Consider the following 18,227-nt stretch of genomic DNA (forward strand, 5'->3'; position numbering starts at 1 on the left):
TCAGATCATGGACGAGACGTCAAATTCCACTCGGCGCAGCCCATTATCAGCTGTCAATCAAAGTTAACCGCCCTTATTTGTCATGCATTTTATATACGATCTAAACCCTCACAGTTGTCTCGCAATTTTGACTTTATAACTCGCATTACAAGTTTATATCCCGCAATTCTGACTTTATAACTCATGATTTATAACTCGTAGGCCTAGTGAGAAAAAAAGTCACAATGATCTTTTTAATTGTTTTATTTCGTGGTGGAAACAAGGCAAGCTTCCATAAAAAGCTCATTAAATTCAAAAGATAGGCTAATCATATAAAAACTAAACTTACAAATGTGGAAATTTTCCAATTAGTTTTCCATTTACTTTTATATGATAAATAGGCTACGGTTTTGTACTGGCACGTGGTACTCAATATCAAATATAAGGAATTGTTAAAGGAATTGACAGAAAATGTAATGAATTGGCTAAGTAAAACAATATTTTAATGAAAATGTGTGACATTAACGTTTTTTATTTTATAATAATTGTCATATAAAAACAATAGGCCTAGCGCAACCCCAACAGCCTTAACAATACGGTAAAGCCTTATAGATACATTAGAAAAGTTCATTCACTCACTACTCTTCAAAAATAAAAAAGCGCACACTTTTCTACTGCCTGTAAGTTAATTAAAAAGAAAGTCTTGCTGAATGTCCCACAATGCAATGGGGTGAGTGATAAGAGCGAGCAGGCTAATTTGACTGTAACTGGGATAACAAAATGATGTGCAAATGGAAAGCGCTCTAATCTGCCCCAGTCGTGCTGTTTTTATGAGTGTGGTTTGTGTTCATGGGGCATTAGGTTTGCACTTGATGTCAGACCACAGACTTCAAGCACTGGTAGTATGCCGTGCATAATAATCATAATGCAGTAATCAATACGCTGATATTCCCATTACAAACACAACTATTGTCAACAACAATAAAACTGACCCCAAAATGCAAGCTATATTGCTCGAGCAGTACATAAATAAGCATAGAAATCAAATAAATGACTGAGATGAAAACTGACATATCAACATATCAAGTGTGCTTGCCATTTTTGCGAGAGCAGTCAGTGCACACTTTCAAATAAGTGACCAGGGTGTCAGTCCAATCATGCGGCGGGACGGCCCGATGGGCGCTGAAGCGACTTGCCTCTCATAGCAAACACACTGACCCTGCGCTAGCCAATTTATTAGCCAGATTAGCATAGAGAGAGAGAGAGAGAGAGAGAGAGAGAGGAATGTTTATTCAAAACGGGTTGCAAATAAATGATAAAAAAAATATTTGAACTGGATTATGAGAAAAATCTTATTTAAATTAATCTTAAAAAACAGAAGGAGGTTTTCAAATGAAATACTAAAACATGTGACTGAATGAGTAAATGGGCTATTATGTCAGCACAATGTTTCATATTGTGCTTTTGATTGGTTGGCAAGTGAAATGAGACATTTTAATGGTGATTGATTGGATGATACGTCTGACGATGACCTCGAGGTCCTTCTGAGTGTGTGTGTGGAGTTACAGGTGAGAGATGAGATCTCACACTGTTCTGAGGAACTTTATTTTCAGTGACTATTTACAAAACCGATTCAATTTTGGATGCAACTCCCAAAGAAATATCTGCATCTCTGTAAATCTATTTAAATTTAGTATGATTATTGAAAGTAAAAAACAAAGTCATATCTACCTACACTCCTGTAATTCCAAACGTTTGGTATTTTTTTTCTCCTGTGGAACAAAATATGCTCTTCATAATAATGATGGGATGCATGTTTGGACTGGGGGGAAACAAATACTTTGGATGATTTAACATTCAGTGCTCTTTTTTCCACTTACTGACAAAGACAGGAAAGTTTTCAGCAAATTATGCACTTTAGTTCTGCAAATGGTGCTTATGAATTATGTAGTTCCCCCCTAATGTCCATTGATTTCTAAACATGGAAAAAAACATATTTCTTTTGCAAATTGTAGCTTTTCTTCTTTAACAATATACATAAAACTTTTCATTCAATGTTAACAGCAAAAAATGAAGTTCATCATATAGTGCTTTCCCCAAAGTCCCACTGTAAAAAAATATTTTCAAGATTTGTTATCACAACATATTTTCTTTTGTCAAATCAACTTTATAACAATTTATTTAGTTGAGATAACTTATTATTTTGAGTTTCTGATGATTCAATAAATCTCCTTCATTGTATTAACTCACTTTTTCCAGTTCAATCAACTTAAATTTTTAAGGCAACCCAGGTTACTTACTTTTTTAAGTTAAACCAACAATATTTTTTTACAGTTTAGTAATCATAACATTTTTTTCTTTTGTCAAATCAACTTAAATAATTTATTTAGTTCAGATAACATATTATTTTGAGTTTCTGATGATTAAATTAATCTCCTTCATTGTATTAACTCACTTTTTCCAGTTCAATGAACTTAAAATTTGAAGGCAACCAGGTTACTTACTTTTTTTAAGTTGAACCATCAATATTTTTTACAGTGCACTGCCTCCTATATCCGGAATAAAGTATATACAAAGAAAGTTATATTAAATTCTAATGATATTTTACAAAATTACTGTTTGCATTTTAATCAAATAATGCAGCCTGGGTGTGCATAAAAGACTTCTTTTTAAAAACATTAAAATGATTCCAAATCGGTAGTGTACATCTACTACAAAATCATCTATCACAAAAACTGAGAAGATGAAGACATGATCTCAGTGGACAGAATGTTTCTAGCTTCAGAACTGCTTGTATTTTTCAGACTAGGACAGTGGCGAGCTCTCTTAAGGGAGCGCTGTTCCAGGTTGGAGACCGATAAAACACAAAAGTTGCAATGGGACGTCTATTATCGTCCTCTGCGGCTGCTTATCTGTCTAAATGTGTGACTTTGGGTCAATGCAATCAGTTCTGGGGGAATGGAAGTGAACCTAAATTTAACAGCTTTTGTTTACCTTATCTCTCACCGGCGCCACCGACCAGAATGACCTGAAATGTAGAGTTTCTCTTCTCTTAATCAGTGACCCGGCCATTTGTGTAGCTTCTGTTCAATGTGATTATTACTGGCAATCATCCACGAAAAGGACATTTGGATTCGGTAGTTCAACTGAACAACAGTCTGACTTGAGTAAAAACACTAAGTAGAGAGACATGTCGAAGGATTAGTGAGTCGACTAGTCACTCAACAAACATTAGGCCTAGTTTATTCAGATGAACTTGAAAGCAGATTTTCATTGAGGAACGATTAGTCAACTAGTCATATAGTAGATTGCAAATGAAAATATTTTGTACTTTACATTTAGTTAGGCCTAATTAAATGCACAATATTGCATATCTCTATGTAGCAAATAAGGAAAATCAAAACTACACTCTTCAATAAGGTCTCATTTGTTATCAGTTAATGCCATGGTTAATGCATTAACTAACATGAAGAAACATCAAGCTGTATGTTTTTACAGCATTTATCAATCTTCGCTATGTTAGTTAATAAAATTGTTCATGTTCACAGTGCATTAAAAGATGTTAACAGATACAACTTTTGATCTTAAAATTGTATTAGTAAACATTGAAATTAACATGATTATTAATTATGTAAAAAGTGTTGTACATTGTTAGTTCATGTTCAATTGACTAATGTTACAAATGACACTTTATTCTGTAGTTTTACCTTTTCTTTTCTCTCTATCCACTTGATTTTCAATTACTGAGTCAGCTCTTAAATTTGGTTACCACCTTGTTCATTTTACTGAGATTTGGACCCCAAATTCTGAATAACTCAATCATTTTGGTCAAATTGCTGATTGGATGCGCCTTCTGTAGCCTATTTTAGATGGGAAATACACCCTTAATAGTGTGCTAGGTCTCTCTGACCCGTACAAAGGCCAAACCAAACAGCTTACAATTATTTCAATTTTCACAAAGATAATGCGCATTATCATTTATGATTGCGAAGATTTTTGTTTCACTCTCTAAAAGTTCGCAACACTTACAAAAAAGTAGGCTAATAATAATAGTAGTAGCTAATACCATGGTCATTAGCACACGTGAAATAGGCCTACACATGATCTGAATAAGGTCTAAAATATTGGAACGTGACCTTTTACAAACCTTTTAAAGTTTAAATGAAAGTATAAACAGCGTGACAAAAATGTTATGATTATTCAAAGTACAAGTTAATACATAATGAAGCCTGCATGTTATGTTGAACAAATCGATGCCATTTGAAAAACGAAGTCATTTCTTAAGTGCGTCATTATTGAATCTGATCACAGCTATACATTTATCGTGATTCATGCTGTAAGTTTTACTGAGTTAACTGAGTGTTTCTTGCCCATCCAATTAGAATTAAAGAAGTCTTTCATGCTTGTTGTCTTCATTTGAAGTGTTTTGAAAGGGATTTTTTTTAACCACACAGCTCGCAGTACACTTGACAGTGTGCTTCTACTGTCCTCTAGTGGCCCTAGAGTATATGCTATGCTTCCACACAGTGTGTTGCTCTTCTCTTTTAGTGACATTGTGGACAAGCACGTCCAACAAAACCGCAATCTTACCTTCATATCAAGCTTGCAGGGCTGCAATGTATTTAAATTCCTCCAAAATTGTGTTATTTTACTATTATTCCTGTTTTCTGCAATTAGTTCTCTTTCCTTTGCTGATGTAGTTTGTTCCGGATCCATCAAAGGCCTTATAGCCAATAGCCTTTTAGCTTCATCACAGCCTAAACTATGATTGGCTGGTCAGATCAGAGAAGGCTGCCTATTAGGGGGCGGAGCATGCACGAATTAGAGAGCGTTTAACTGGACCAAATTCACACATGTGCTTGAGTTCAAGTTGAGTTTGCAATGTTTGTTTTCCCAGAAAACAAAGACTGTTCATTTTAAATGCATACATCTGGCAAAAGTTGACTTTGTTTATTTTAAATGCATATATTTGACATGGACAAGCCACAAAACTTTATTTTGATTTAATGGGTTTCATTGATTTGCATTATTAAGTTCGGTTTTCAAATCTAACCAACAACAATGTTGTTATAATGTTTGCTAAACTGTGATATTTTTTGCATCTTAAATTATTTGCATCTTAAATTGTGATTTGTCTTCTTTTATTGCATGCATTTAACCATCTATAGCCGCTTTAACACTAAAATGATGGTGTCAAGCACAGCTGATCTAAAAGAAGATGCTCACCAAGTGTAAAGAGCACCAAAGCGCCATTTCTTGTGCATATAACTGAGTCAACAACTACAGACAACAAATAAAACCTAAATTTAACACTTCTGTCTTAAAAAACACTGGTATTTCCTTCAGGAAACTCAAGTCTAGTATTTAAAACTCAGCAGTCAGGTGATGGCTTTTTTGTATATTTTAAATTACATTTGCGTGCATACTATTTATACAACATACTTTAGGAAATAAACCATATAAAATATGCAATCGTAAAAGAAAACAAGAAAAAAAAATGTACGTGACATTTTGTCAAAATAGTTTATTCCATATAGATCTTAATAATTTATTTGATTTGTGAAGCTGTTTAAGATTGAATATGAATAATAGACATTTGCATTCTCAGGCTTTTCCATATGATTGTGGTAAACATTCAACCAACAAACACTCAAAATAAACTCTTGTTTTATAACATTTACAGTAGCTAGCAAGTAAAAGCACAGTCATTTGGCATACACTTCATCACGTACATCTGTGACCGTCATCGTGAAAAATCAAGTGCAGAGGGGTGATGGGTTGTCTTTGTTCACCCAGCAAACTTCAGGTGACCCACCCTGAGTCTTCTAGTCTAATTTCTGTTATGTAAAAGTCTCAACTACAGGCACCGGTTTCTGACATCGTTCTCCACCCCAGCCTGGGAAACACTGGCACCTGAAAGTGTATGTGAATCCTCTGGTTTGATCTCCAGCCGTCCTCAGCCTCCTGTGAGCTACATAAGACGGACCCGCCGTCACTGGCCCAGGCAGCTCGGCCCGGCGAACGATGGACCACGAGGCTGGGTCCAGATGCAGGAAGGCCGTGGCGCTCGGGTCCCGTCTGACACACCGGCCCCGGGACGAGCACACGGTCCTGCTGCAGAGAAACGCCGCCTCAGTCACGTTCACGATGTAGCGGCCAAGAGTGTTGTCCAGGTACTCCCGCACCGCTACACAGGCGTTCTGCACAGAGGGATAATATGGAGAGGATGTGATCATTGGTTATGTTTACGTGTGCATGTATGTGAGTTTATACACTCTTTTATACATTTCAAATGCAAGTACAAAAAGGTTCTTCAGATTATTAAAATTTTATTTTGGGAACCTTCTAAGGCATCGCTGTGAAACCTCTTTTAGGAAACCTTATTTTTGAGAGTGTACTGTGGCTATGAGCTGTATGTTTTACAGACCTATTTAACCTAACCCAACAAATAGCACTATTTTTTAATTAGATGAATTTGTAACATAAACCCGTATCTTAGGTCTGGATTTTGTTTTTCAATATATATTCTAGAGAAATTTGAGACATATTTTAAAGTAAAGTTCACAGGTTCATTGTCACTTAACTCGTCCATTTTAGTTTCTTTTTTCCTTTGTTGATTCAGTGGAGGCTTTAAGTGAGCCCTTTTGGGTTTTCTGCCTCTTCTGCACAGTATATGGATTGTATTGTTTTTATTGTATACTGTATATTTTATATTTGTGCACATGACTGAATTTTATTGAATTTTACAACATAGGATGTTCAATTTCCCAAAAGTATTTCATGTTTGACTGCTGAAAATACAAGTGCATTCGGATACTGTAAATTACTTCTTGACAAGAGATCACTTCCGCCAGCGCCTTCAGATCACTTGGACGTGGCTGTGGTTACAAGAGGTAAAAACGATATAAATACCGTTCGTTTTCTCACTCAAACCGCTCGTTTCGTGTCTTAGGCCATCAATGTGTACTTACGTTTACGAGTCATTAAATCATGTTTAATTTGGACTTCTCTGTGCATGCTCTTTGAGGTGGTGACCATAGACCTCCATTATATGACTGACAGACAAGAACGGTTTGACCTAAAAATATCAAAATTGAAAATACTGTGGAAACAAAGCCACCTACATCTTGGATGCCCTTGAGGTGAGATAAAACATATCAAAAATTCATTTCAAAGTGAACTATCCCTTAAGAACCAAGGATTTCCTTCAGCACACATGATGCAGAAGCTGACCTTCGTTTTGGAGTAGTTTCCATCGCCCCATAGCACGATACCAGAAGCTCCTAGAGCAACGCTCTCTCCAATAGTGTGCACCAAGTCCTCCTGAAAACACATATAAACCACATTTTTGATCAATTCTGTATTCATTTTTATTCATAGATCAATTTTATCTGAGCTGACCTGTGAGAGAAACGCCATGGAGTAAGTGTAGGCGATCCTGGCGTAGGGGAAGACAGGTGGTGGGTGATGGGAGATCTGTTCCCTCACTCTCAGGGCCTCCAGGATCCGATGCCGGCTGTACAGCAAGATATCCCGATCCCGGCCCCGGAGCCCCAGATCCAGATAGATATCAGGGTACAGGGCCGAGCTGGCGTTCCACAGCCAGGCCAGTTTATCATTCCTCTTGATCTCCTGAGCAGGACACTCACCTGTGTACGTCCCGTTCTTCTTGTACTGATAATTATAGCAGCCAGGGAAGCCATAAAACCCCCATAATCCTCCAGGACGCTCTTTGTGGGCCAGCTTTAAAGTCTCCTCCATGAAGGCCCGTGAAGCTTCCTCGAATTCACGCACAGCTTCCGTTTCTATCTGCTCCGGATTCCAGCTAGGATGTTTGGCTTTCACTAAAGTCCTAGACCCCTTCCAGTACACTTCTTTAGTGTCCCAGTTACGTTCCCACAGCGGCCTCCACTTTTCCCAGTCGACGACGGCCAGCCCGTGAAAGCCACGATCTGGGATGTCTATCCACAGGTCGTCGTCGGCCTTCCGAAGGTGCTGGTCCAGGCTGGAGTTCTGAGGAACACCTCCATACACCGGTTCACTGCCATGGCCATAGTAAGGATACTCTCCCAACTTATCAGAGTAGAAAATAGTGATGTTGTCGCCCATGAAGGCCTGGTCGCGGTTGTGCACGATGTCAAAGACGCTTAAGTCCAGCTCGACCCCAAATTGAGACATGCAGCGCTCCGTCGGCGCGTTCCACACGGAAAAAAACGGGAGGCGAGTGAGGCGAGGGGATGAGATCAGGGGACGGCCGAGAACAGACGCAAAACAGATGCTGAACACCAGCAGAGGACATGTTCCACGTCTAAGCTCGTCCATCCCTGGAGAAGGTGACACGTTGGACCTGCAATGACAGGAACGTGCAACATTTAGCATCCAGCTCCACACACCTGATGTTACATGAGCCGAGGCAATTTAAATGTAAATGAAGCCGAGCTACAGTCTAATTTCAAAAGGTAATTTCAATGATGAGAGGCAATTTTTTTGAACAAAGGTATACTTTATCCTGAACAACTCATTATCCATAATAATCATCCACTCCAGGAAACACTACATTAAGTGTGTGTGTGTGCGTGTGTGGACCTTTCCCCTGAAACGTGACTTTATAATTGTACATGATTTTCAATGGGAAACTGAGGCAGATACGTGCCTGAAATGGTTCTATGACTATTACATACAAAATAAATAATGTATTATCATTATTCTTTAAATCTTTGCCACATTATATGGTAATACTGTGATATATGAATATTACATTTGTGTTAATATTATGGTACAGTAAAGATAATATGCATTATATGATTATATATATTTGTATATTATGTATCAAAAGCTCCGGGTCCAAATAAAAAAGCAAGACTTTAATAAAAACAAAAAAAACAAAAAGAAGAATATATAAATACTTTTATCATCCTAAATATCCTTACAAAAACACCAAAAATTACTATTTTACCACCATCTTGTTACGAATTTTAATATTTACATGAAGTACTGCCATCAGTACTTTTGAAACCATCACGTCCAAAAAAAAACAACAAAAAAACCGTAGGTGTTGGTTAGCATGGTAACTAATATACACATTACACATAACTTAAGTTGAAAACACCTATTAAATTGGAAAGATCTGACAAGCAGTGTTTAGACGTTTGTGTTAATTAGAAGAATAGCGGTGACATATTTTGTTGTTCATTTTTCTGGAAGAGAACTAAAAAGAGGAACCATGACTTTACGCAAGAAAACCGTCAAACACAGAGAATGTACATTTTGACGTTCAATGAGAATAAATGTACGCAATCATATCAGCTAGACATATATCGTACTTACTTATTCAGTAAAACGTTATGAATCACTCACGAAATATCAAATGTTTACAGCTTCACCCGTGACTTTAAACTCTCCAAATGGGAAAAGAGGGCGTGGTCTAAGGAGGAGCGTTCACACCGGCAGCCTTAAAGGGACAGTTCACCTGTAAATGAAAATTCTGTTATTATTAATTACTTACTAATCACCCTCCTTCGTCTTCGGAACAAAAATTAAGATCTCTTTGATGATATCTGAGAGATTTCTCCCTCCATTGACAGCTATGCAACTATAGCTTTGATGCTTCAACAAGTTCGTAAAGAGATAAAACTGAGTGGTTTAGTCTAAATTATCTGAAGAGATATATGACGCTTTATATGAAGCACAAATTAAATTTAGGCTTTTATTTACATATAACAAAACATGCATCAACACATCAGTTGTGGTAAACGGACGCTCTTTGAGCTCATGCAATGAGGAGGTTGTTCTCGAGTATCGAGCAGATTTAATTTAGCAAAAAGGTGATCATGTCTCTTCATAAATTTTTGGCTGAACTGCTCAATTCAAGTGGATTAGTTTCTCTTTATGAACTTTTTGAAGTGTCAAATTGGTAGCTATATATTGAATATATAACTGCACGATCTGCTGTGTTATTTTTGGTGTGACGTTATGGTCATGTGACTCACAGCATTTCAAGATCAAGACTTAAAATCTCAAAAACAAGGAAGCATTTTTAAAATCTGTGATCCTAATACTCAGAAACAAAACACCCTTCTTATGCCAAGGGCTAAAATTAACAATGAGGCACCAATTTGTGGGTAATACATAAAACACACCAGCTGCATGCAAAGCTGAACTACTGAAGTCATTTCTTGAGTGATTAAAGACTAACAAACATGCCATATATTGTATATGGCTTCTTACTGGTAATATCTATTCTGAGGAAACGTTCACAGAGTTAAATGCAACAAATATAACTTTGTGGTTTGTAAACCCTGTAATTTAAGCTGGTCCGACTCCTCGGGATCCAAGGGTTGGAGTCTCATACATGTTTCCTCTTTTAGTTCTTTTACTCAGTAAAAGTTCCACTAACTGAGAAACACTGAATGGTCACTGACTGTGAATTGTTGACGCAGAGATAACCGTGAAAAGAACACACTTTAAAATGAATGCACAATGTTACCAGTCACATTTCTTTAATCAAAAGCAGAAATCATTTTGATCAAATATAATACTGTTAATTTCAGAAAATCTAATTCGTATTCGTAATAATGCCACAGTTCAAAGATGTAATGCAAATGCTTCTCACACAGTCCACAGTGCCTTTTTCATATATGACTTGACAGCGGTCACATAACTCTCATTACCATAACAATCACCTCTACAACACTGACGGAGATGCTGACCGAAGCAAAAAGTGTTCATAAAAGCTGATTCGGCAACAGTTAAATGAGTTCATGAAACTGTCAAAATAAAGAGGATGTTCTCCACCAAGTTGCAAAATATTTTTTTAAATAACAGGATATAAATAACTCAGTTCTTAAGTAACTTCTTTATTTATTTTAAGGGTTTTTATTAGGACAGGACAGGAAACAGGGTTGTGATGAGGAAATGACATACGAGCCAGATTTAAACTCAGGTCAGCCAGCATATGTGTCCACATTTCCAGCACTAGTAGTCTCATATTAATGATTATTATAAGTGGTTCACACAACTCATGCACTATATTTCAAGCCTTCTAAAGTCATTCAGTAAAAATAAAATATAAAAGAATTTAAAGAGGCCATGTGATGCTATTTTAAAAGGTTTTTAATGTTCAAAAAATGATAATTTCACGTATCCACCCCCTTTTTCAGGTTAAAGGAAGTATTTTTTTCCATTCAGTTTACCCATAGATTTTTTTTTAAGTCTACGTTAAAGTGTTATAAGCCATGACAACACTACAAACTTTGATTTTGAAGCAAAAAACAATCAGACAATTAGACAAAGGTCATGGGCTGTAGTTGTCTTTGGGCGGGTATGATATTTCAAATTGCGAGATGTTTGCAGAAGCAATATCGAAACATAGATCGAGGGATTTTAGGCCGGTCTGGAGCAATGTTCTCTGTTAGAATAAATCCTTTTTGTGGGAGATTATGAACTTGAACAGATACATTACACACTAAAGGAAAGGGAAAACATTAAAAAGCATCAAATGGCCTCTTTAATATTGAATAAATAGACAGAATTTTCATTTTAGGATGAACTGTCCATTTAAAGGAGTAGTTCATCCAAGATGTCCACGTCTTTCTTTCTTCAGTCGAAAAGAAATTAAGGTTTTTGATGAAAACATTCCAGGATTTTTCTCCATATAATGGACTTCATTGGGAACCAAACGGTTCAAGGTCCAAAAGAGAGTTTCAGTGCAGCTTCAAAGGGGGTTAAACAACACCAGATGACGAATCTAGGACCGTTCGAGTCATGACTCGAAAAATGATTCATTCATTTTGATGAACGAGTTTGAACAAGAGAGTCACGAACGCTCATTACAGAACAGAGCAAGGCGAGCATTTGAGCTTATAAAACTTAAACCTTTTTATTTATTTTTTAAATGAGCGATCGTTTCGCTAGATAAGACCCTTATTCATCGTCTGGTGTCGTTTAAAGCCATTTGAAGCAGCACTGAAACTCTCATTTGGACCTTGAATCGTTTGGACCCCATTGAAGTCCATTATATGGAGAAAAATCCTGGAACATTTTCACCAAAAACCTTAATTTCTTTTCGACTGAAGAAAGAAAGACGTGGACATCTTGACTAGTGAACTACTCCTTTAAAGCTTGCTCAAATCCACTAGTTCCACCTATTCAAATCATACTTGAGTAGCCAATTTGTGTAAATACATTTGATGTTTGCACACTACATTGTAGTGTTAGATAACCAGCATCTTTATAGTCACGTCTTAAATCCACACTCGGATGAATAAAGCCAGATGTCCACCTATTCAAATTGTTTGATGACCGGTGACTCAAATAAAGACTAAACTATCTGAGTTTCAAATAAAACGTCTTCAGATGGTCATATTTTCATGAGATTTTCCTGTTGCACAATATCCTACATCTGGTGCAAAGGGTGTGCGAGTAATGTGTGACAACAAACAAAAGTGCTTATTTAAACTCCAAGGAACTTGTGAATTTCCTGTGTTTATACTTATAAATTTCAATTTCAAGCTCACCCACATGACTTCATGGAAGCGAGGGACCTTTTCAGAACAGCATTCGGAGACACAAACATTTCATGAGCATGAAAACGGGTGTCAGTTGAGGTGTGTTCAGGTCAGTAAATGAAGCAGCAATGGACTGAGAAGGTAAATCCATAATGCTTTTAGTGCACGCCCGTGTCCCCGCTGCTGAAGAGGGTCTTCGAGGTCACATCCATCACCCTGATACCCACTATAACACTGGCACTGAAAGTCCTCCCTCATCCGCCGCCGCTCTTCCACGTTCACTTCTCCCTCCACGTGCAGTTCACTGCCCTGGCCAACTATTGTGTGTGTCTGTGGGTCAAGATGGAGATACGTGTCTGTGTCCTGATGTCTGCGCAGACACCGGCCGTGGAAACTACACAAGAGCCGACTGCACTGCTCGGCTGCTGTGGAGACGTTGAGGAGGTATCGGCCCAGTGGACCCCGCAAGAACTGGTTTAAACTGGAACAACTGGCCTGAAAAAGAGAAAGAAATTATGTCAAGTACAAAAATTGCCATGTTGCTCCTGTATGTGGTTGGCAGGGTGTTGCTGACACTTTAATGTGTTTCTAAGGTGTTGTGGGTGGTTTCCAGGACGTTGCTAAGGTGTTGTAGGCATTTTAGTGTTGCTATGCAGTGATTAGTTTGTCTACAAATAAATAATTTATGACTGTGTGGCAAAAACAACAAAGGGCAACTTATGTGCCAAAGTTGAAATCACCAATCCTAACCATGTAAACTTGACATAAGTCAGAAATCTTAAAACAAAAACAAAAAAGTCTGCATATGTGTTTTATGTTTTGTATCCTATTTGATATATAGTATGACATGAGAATATGGAGCTCAAAAAACAAACATATGCAATTCTGGGAAGATGTTATTTATACAGTCAAAAAGTAGGATGAAATTGTAATAGCTTAGGGCTGTGCAAAGATTAATTGCGATTAATCGCATCCAAAATAAAAGTTTGTGTTTACATAATATATGTGGGTGCACTGTGTATAATTATTTTGTGTATATATATATATATATATATATACACACATGCATGTATATTTAAGAAAAAAATACTATTTATATATATAAAATATTTACATTCATATATAATATAAATTATGTATAAATCTATATACATGAAAATATTTCTTAAATGTATACAAGCATGTGTGTGTATTTATATAAAATAATTATACAAAATGCACCCAAATATATTATGTAAACACAAACTTTTATTTTGAATCCGATTAATCGTTTGACAGCCCTATAATAGCTTGTAATGTAAATCAATGAAATCTAAACAGTAAACAGACTTTTTAAAATTTTAGACTTCACTCCATATCTCACAAAAACATTTCTTAGTAAAATGATATTTAAATGCTTAGTTTTATGATCAAAGTTGTAGTTTTATTAAGGAGAGCAAAACATAATGCAAAGCATTACAATAACGATTGAGACATGAACATAAACATTCCTCAAATGCATGATGGATCATATTTGAAACTCACATTTGAACACACGTTTACTTTATAAAAATCAGTAAAGATTTTACAGCAAAAAGACACAAGCTGAAGGTGGATGTTTATAAATACTCAAAGGCCTTTTACTTGCTAAAAAGTATAGACGACAGAAGGCATGCAGTAGATTGTGTACACATTTGCCATATACAGTTGCATAACAAATATGACATATAATGCAATTATGAACAACAAAAGCACCATTAACAAAATAAGCAGCAAGCAGGGCACGGCCGAGAGCCGTGGGACCAGAGTGTCTCGAGTCCCATGGAGGAGCTCCGGAAGGATAAAAAGAGAAAGAATGAAAGTGAAGGATGAGAGAGGACCAGACCTGTTTTTTTAGTTTATGCGGCAGTCGTCCATAAGGGCCCGTCACCTACTTACATTTTGTTGTTTATGTTTATTTTGTGATTAAAGTTACGTTGAACGGTTCCTGCCTCCTGCTTCCCTGATTATTATCATTAGAAACCCCTTAACGAGTACTATTAATTATTAAAATAATATACAATGTGATGTGTGATTGCTTACGTTGCTGCTGGCATAAGTGGAATCGCCCCAAAATACGATCCCAGCTGCTCCCAGGGCCACACTTTCTCCAATGGTGGACACCAAATCAGTCTGCACAAACACACACAAGGGAATCAGTCACTGGATCTTGGACATTGCTGAGAGTTGAGGCCACAAATAACGAATGAATGCAGTTTTGAAACAGCATATTTGAAACAATCTAGGAAATTAGCTGGAATGGTATGATGGGTGGTGGCACTAAAAACATGACCAGCTCCCTTCCTGTGCACTGCACATAAACACACACACACACACACACAGAGATAAAGAGCAGAAAGTACGGTTACAGGGGTGGTTCTGCATTTTGGAAACTAGTTCCTGTGAATGTATTGCGATCATTGAGATGCAAGAGATTTTTAACATTATTCTCTTAACAGACATTTAAAGCGCCCGCGCCCTCAGATCATTTGGACGTGGCTAAAGAGGTAAAAACGATATAAATACTGTTCGTTTTCTCACTCAAACCGCTCGTTTCGTGTCTTAGGCCATCAATGTGTACTTACATTTACGAGTCATTAAATCATGTTTAATTTGGACTTCTCTGTGCATGCTCTTTGAGGTGGTGACCATAGACCTCCATTATATGACTGACAGACAAGAACGGTTTGACCTAAAAAAATCAAAATTGAAACTACTGTGGAAACAAAGACACCTACATCTTGGATGCCCTTGAGGTGAGATAAAACGTATCAAAAATTAATCCCTTTAGACTGGTATACCTATGGGATATTCTGTAACACTTGCCTCAGTCGGCAAAAGGTCAATCAGGCAATAAGCTGAAATGATGTTTCTGCTTTCAACAAACTCACCTCTGTCAGCAACTCCAGCTCGTTGGCATACGTAGGGCGGCTGTAGACAAAAACAGGACGTGCCAGTCCCTCCCCCACCGATGCCAATCTCATTCCCTCTTTCACCCGGTTTCGGACAAACTGGCGACCAAAGGATGTTGAACGCAACACAGAGCCCATGTATACTGAAGGAAACAGGGCTGTGCTTTCAGTCCACAGCCATTCCAGCTTGTCGTTCCGGACCACCTCCACATCCGGGCAGCGGCCCGTGTAGTTCTCCAGGCTGTTGCGATAGTCGTGGTTGTAACAGTCAGGAAAGAGGTAGAAGCCCCACAGCTGGTTGGGACGCAAGCTTTTGGCCAGACGCAACGTCTCTAGCATGAATTTGCGGCTGGACATCTCGAACTCCTGCTGGGCCACTTTTTTTACCTGGGAAGGAGTCCAGTTCGGGTTTTTCAGGGCCACCAAGCGCTGCGACTCGGTCTTGTATATGGCTTTGGCCTCCCAATTGCGATTCCACAGCGGACGCCATTCCTCCCAGTCGATGACGGCCAGGCCTCGCGCGAACGGGTCACGGATGTACTTCTCAATCCCCTCTGGCATCTGCTCCCGGTGGTCCGTGAGGCTGGCACTCTGAGGCAGTCCACCATTGACGGGGATGCCGTGCTCAAAGTGTGGATACAAGCCCAGGCGCTCTTTGTAGAAGATGGTGAGGTTCTGCTTGGTGAAGCCCTGATTGGGAGACGCCACGATCTGAAACTGGTCCAGCTGGAAATGGACTTTGTGTCGAGGCCTGCAGTCTTCAGTTGGGGCGTTCCAGACCAGAACCAGCGGCTTCTGAGTGTAAAGAGGCCATCTGGTGGGCTTCGGCTCTCCGGCAAGAGCAAGATGACCCAGAGCCAGTGGAACCAACAACCAGATTCTCCAATTTAGTTGGATCCAGTAAGCCATGATGACTTCAGTCATTCACAATAAGGGCCTGAAATGAAGTCACATTCCTCATTACAGTTCATTATGATCAGAAATTACTAAATATTTTCTGATATCATTGTTCATTCAAAGCGGGGAAACAAGAAAACATCACTTTTTATTTGTTATAAATCAATGATTGTATGACTTTCAAATGAGTTCTCATTTAAAATAAAGGTGGTTATTATTATACAATTGTGTAATAATAAAAATGCAACTGTTACTGCTATTCCCACTGTTCAAATTAAATATACAATTTTCATATTAGATATCCATGTTATTTTTTTGTAAACATATAATTGTAATAATTTAGCAAATACATAAACACATTTATTTGAACTAATCAAAGTTATGCAGGAAATGTTACTTTATTGTAACACAATCACACAATTCACATGATGATATATATATATTGATTTTACTGACCCATACAAAATATCTTAATATCTAATTTGTTTATCCTGGTAATGAGATTAAATGAAAGTAAGTCTCAGACAGTGCTTAGGTTGGTCAAGATACAATCTTTACTTTTAATCTGCAATCCAAAATCAGAGATCTCAATAACTCTATTTCTCATCAAATATTTCCAAAGCTATTTTTTTTTCTGTTCTCCACATTAATCTTACACTGTACATCTTTAGGCATAATCTATGTCGATAATAAACTCTATAATTTCAATTGTTTTCTTCTAAGGTATTGTATTATTGTAGTATTGTAGATAATTCATGTATCGAAGAATTTCGTAGTATTACCATGGTACATGTAATTTTGTGAGAGTAAAAAGTGTTTTATACAATCAAATCCCAATACCAGCCTGTTCACATCAATCATAGAGCAACAAACATGAATCCAAATCAACTTTTTCATGGAAATATAACTCACCTTTGATATTAAAAATAACAGTCATTCCCAGATACAACTCATCCAGTGTTTGCGATGTAAATCATTGCTGTTGCCTCAGAGAGACTTTCGCGAATGTTCCGGTGTTCATAAAGGCTTCAGATGTAATGTCGCGTGAAGTCTCATGAGAATCTTGTCATATTCTTCATCAGAGAGAAGCGTTTATCTTTGCGGCAGCGCAACAACTTCAAAGCGCCACTTTCAGAAGTTTCATTGATTCGTTGCATGGGCGTGGCTTATGACAAGCTCACTGGGGCGTGTTTCCTTTATGCAAATCAATTTTATAGAGAACAACGTGTGCAATTCAGGTCCAAAATAACGTTTTTTTTATTGAATAAATAATAAATCAATAAATCATTTTTTTATTATTAAATTAAATAAACAAAATTAAATTAAACTTAACATGCTCCTTGATCACAGCAATGTGTGTGTGTAATATATATATATATATATATATATGAAGAGTTCAGATGCAAAAGCCTCTAAATGCCATTTTAAATTTTCGTCTAAAATGACCATTTTTATCAAGCTTGTATATTTAAGTTCAGTGATTTCACTTAAATAACAATTAATAGGTCATCTTCATTGCCATTTAAGTGAAATTACTAAACTTAAATATACAAGCTTAATAAAATGATCATTTTAGAAGAAAATTTCAAATGGCACTTAGAGGCTTTTGCATCTGAACTCTTCATATATATATATATATATAAATTATTAAATAAATAAATAAATACATTAAAAGAAATGAAAATGTAAATAAAAAAGAAGCAGAACATGCTCACTAATAACATGTCTGTGTGTGTATGTGTGTTTACACCATATATATATATTTATATATATATATATATATATATATATGTATAAGAATTAATTAATAAAAAAGAAAATAAGAAAATTAAAAGAAACAGTATATGCTCACTGATCACATTACACACACACACAGACACACACATTTGTAAAGACTGACTTGCAAAAAGCCATA

At 37.1% G+C, this 18,227-nt stretch overlaps 2 protein-coding genes across 2 annotated transcripts; both read right to left on the reverse strand.

Annotated features, from left to right (window-relative positions):
• Nucleotides 1-5,492: 5,492 nt before the first annotated feature.
• On the reverse strand, nucleotides 5,493-9,397 carry hyal1 (hyaluronidase 1). The gene is made up of 4 exons (XM_039692772.2): nucleotides 9,307-9,397; nucleotides 7,381-8,326; nucleotides 7,213-7,302; nucleotides 5,493-6,179 (listed from the first exon to the last, which is right to left on the reverse strand). The coding sequence occupies exons 2-4, from the start codon at nucleotides 8,299-8,301 to the stop codon at nucleotides 5,820-5,822; spliced, it is 1,371 nt and encodes a 456-aa protein (XP_039548706.2). The 5' UTR covers nucleotides 8,302-8,326; nucleotides 9,307-9,397; the 3' UTR covers nucleotides 5,493-5,819.
• A 1,064-nt stretch (nucleotides 9,398-10,461) lies between these two features.
• On the reverse strand, nucleotides 10,462-17,454 carry hyal2a (hyaluronidase 2a). The gene is made up of 4 exons (XM_039692773.2): nucleotides 17,225-17,454; nucleotides 15,395-16,352; nucleotides 14,547-14,636; nucleotides 10,462-12,980 (listed from the first exon to the last, which is right to left on the reverse strand). The coding sequence occupies exons 2-4, from the start codon at nucleotides 16,337-16,339 to the stop codon at nucleotides 12,591-12,593; spliced, it is 1,425 nt and encodes a 474-aa protein (XP_039548707.2). The 5' UTR covers nucleotides 16,340-16,352; nucleotides 17,225-17,454; the 3' UTR covers nucleotides 10,462-12,590.
• Between the last annotated feature and the right edge of the window lie 773 nt (nucleotides 17,455-18,227).

This window comes from Pimephales promelas, chromosome 8, assembly GCF_988280905.1.
Source record: "Pimephales promelas chromosome 8, fPimPro1.hap1.1, whole genome shotgun sequence".
NCBI lineage: Eukaryota > Metazoa > Chordata > Actinopteri > Cypriniformes > Leuciscidae > Pimephales > Pimephales promelas.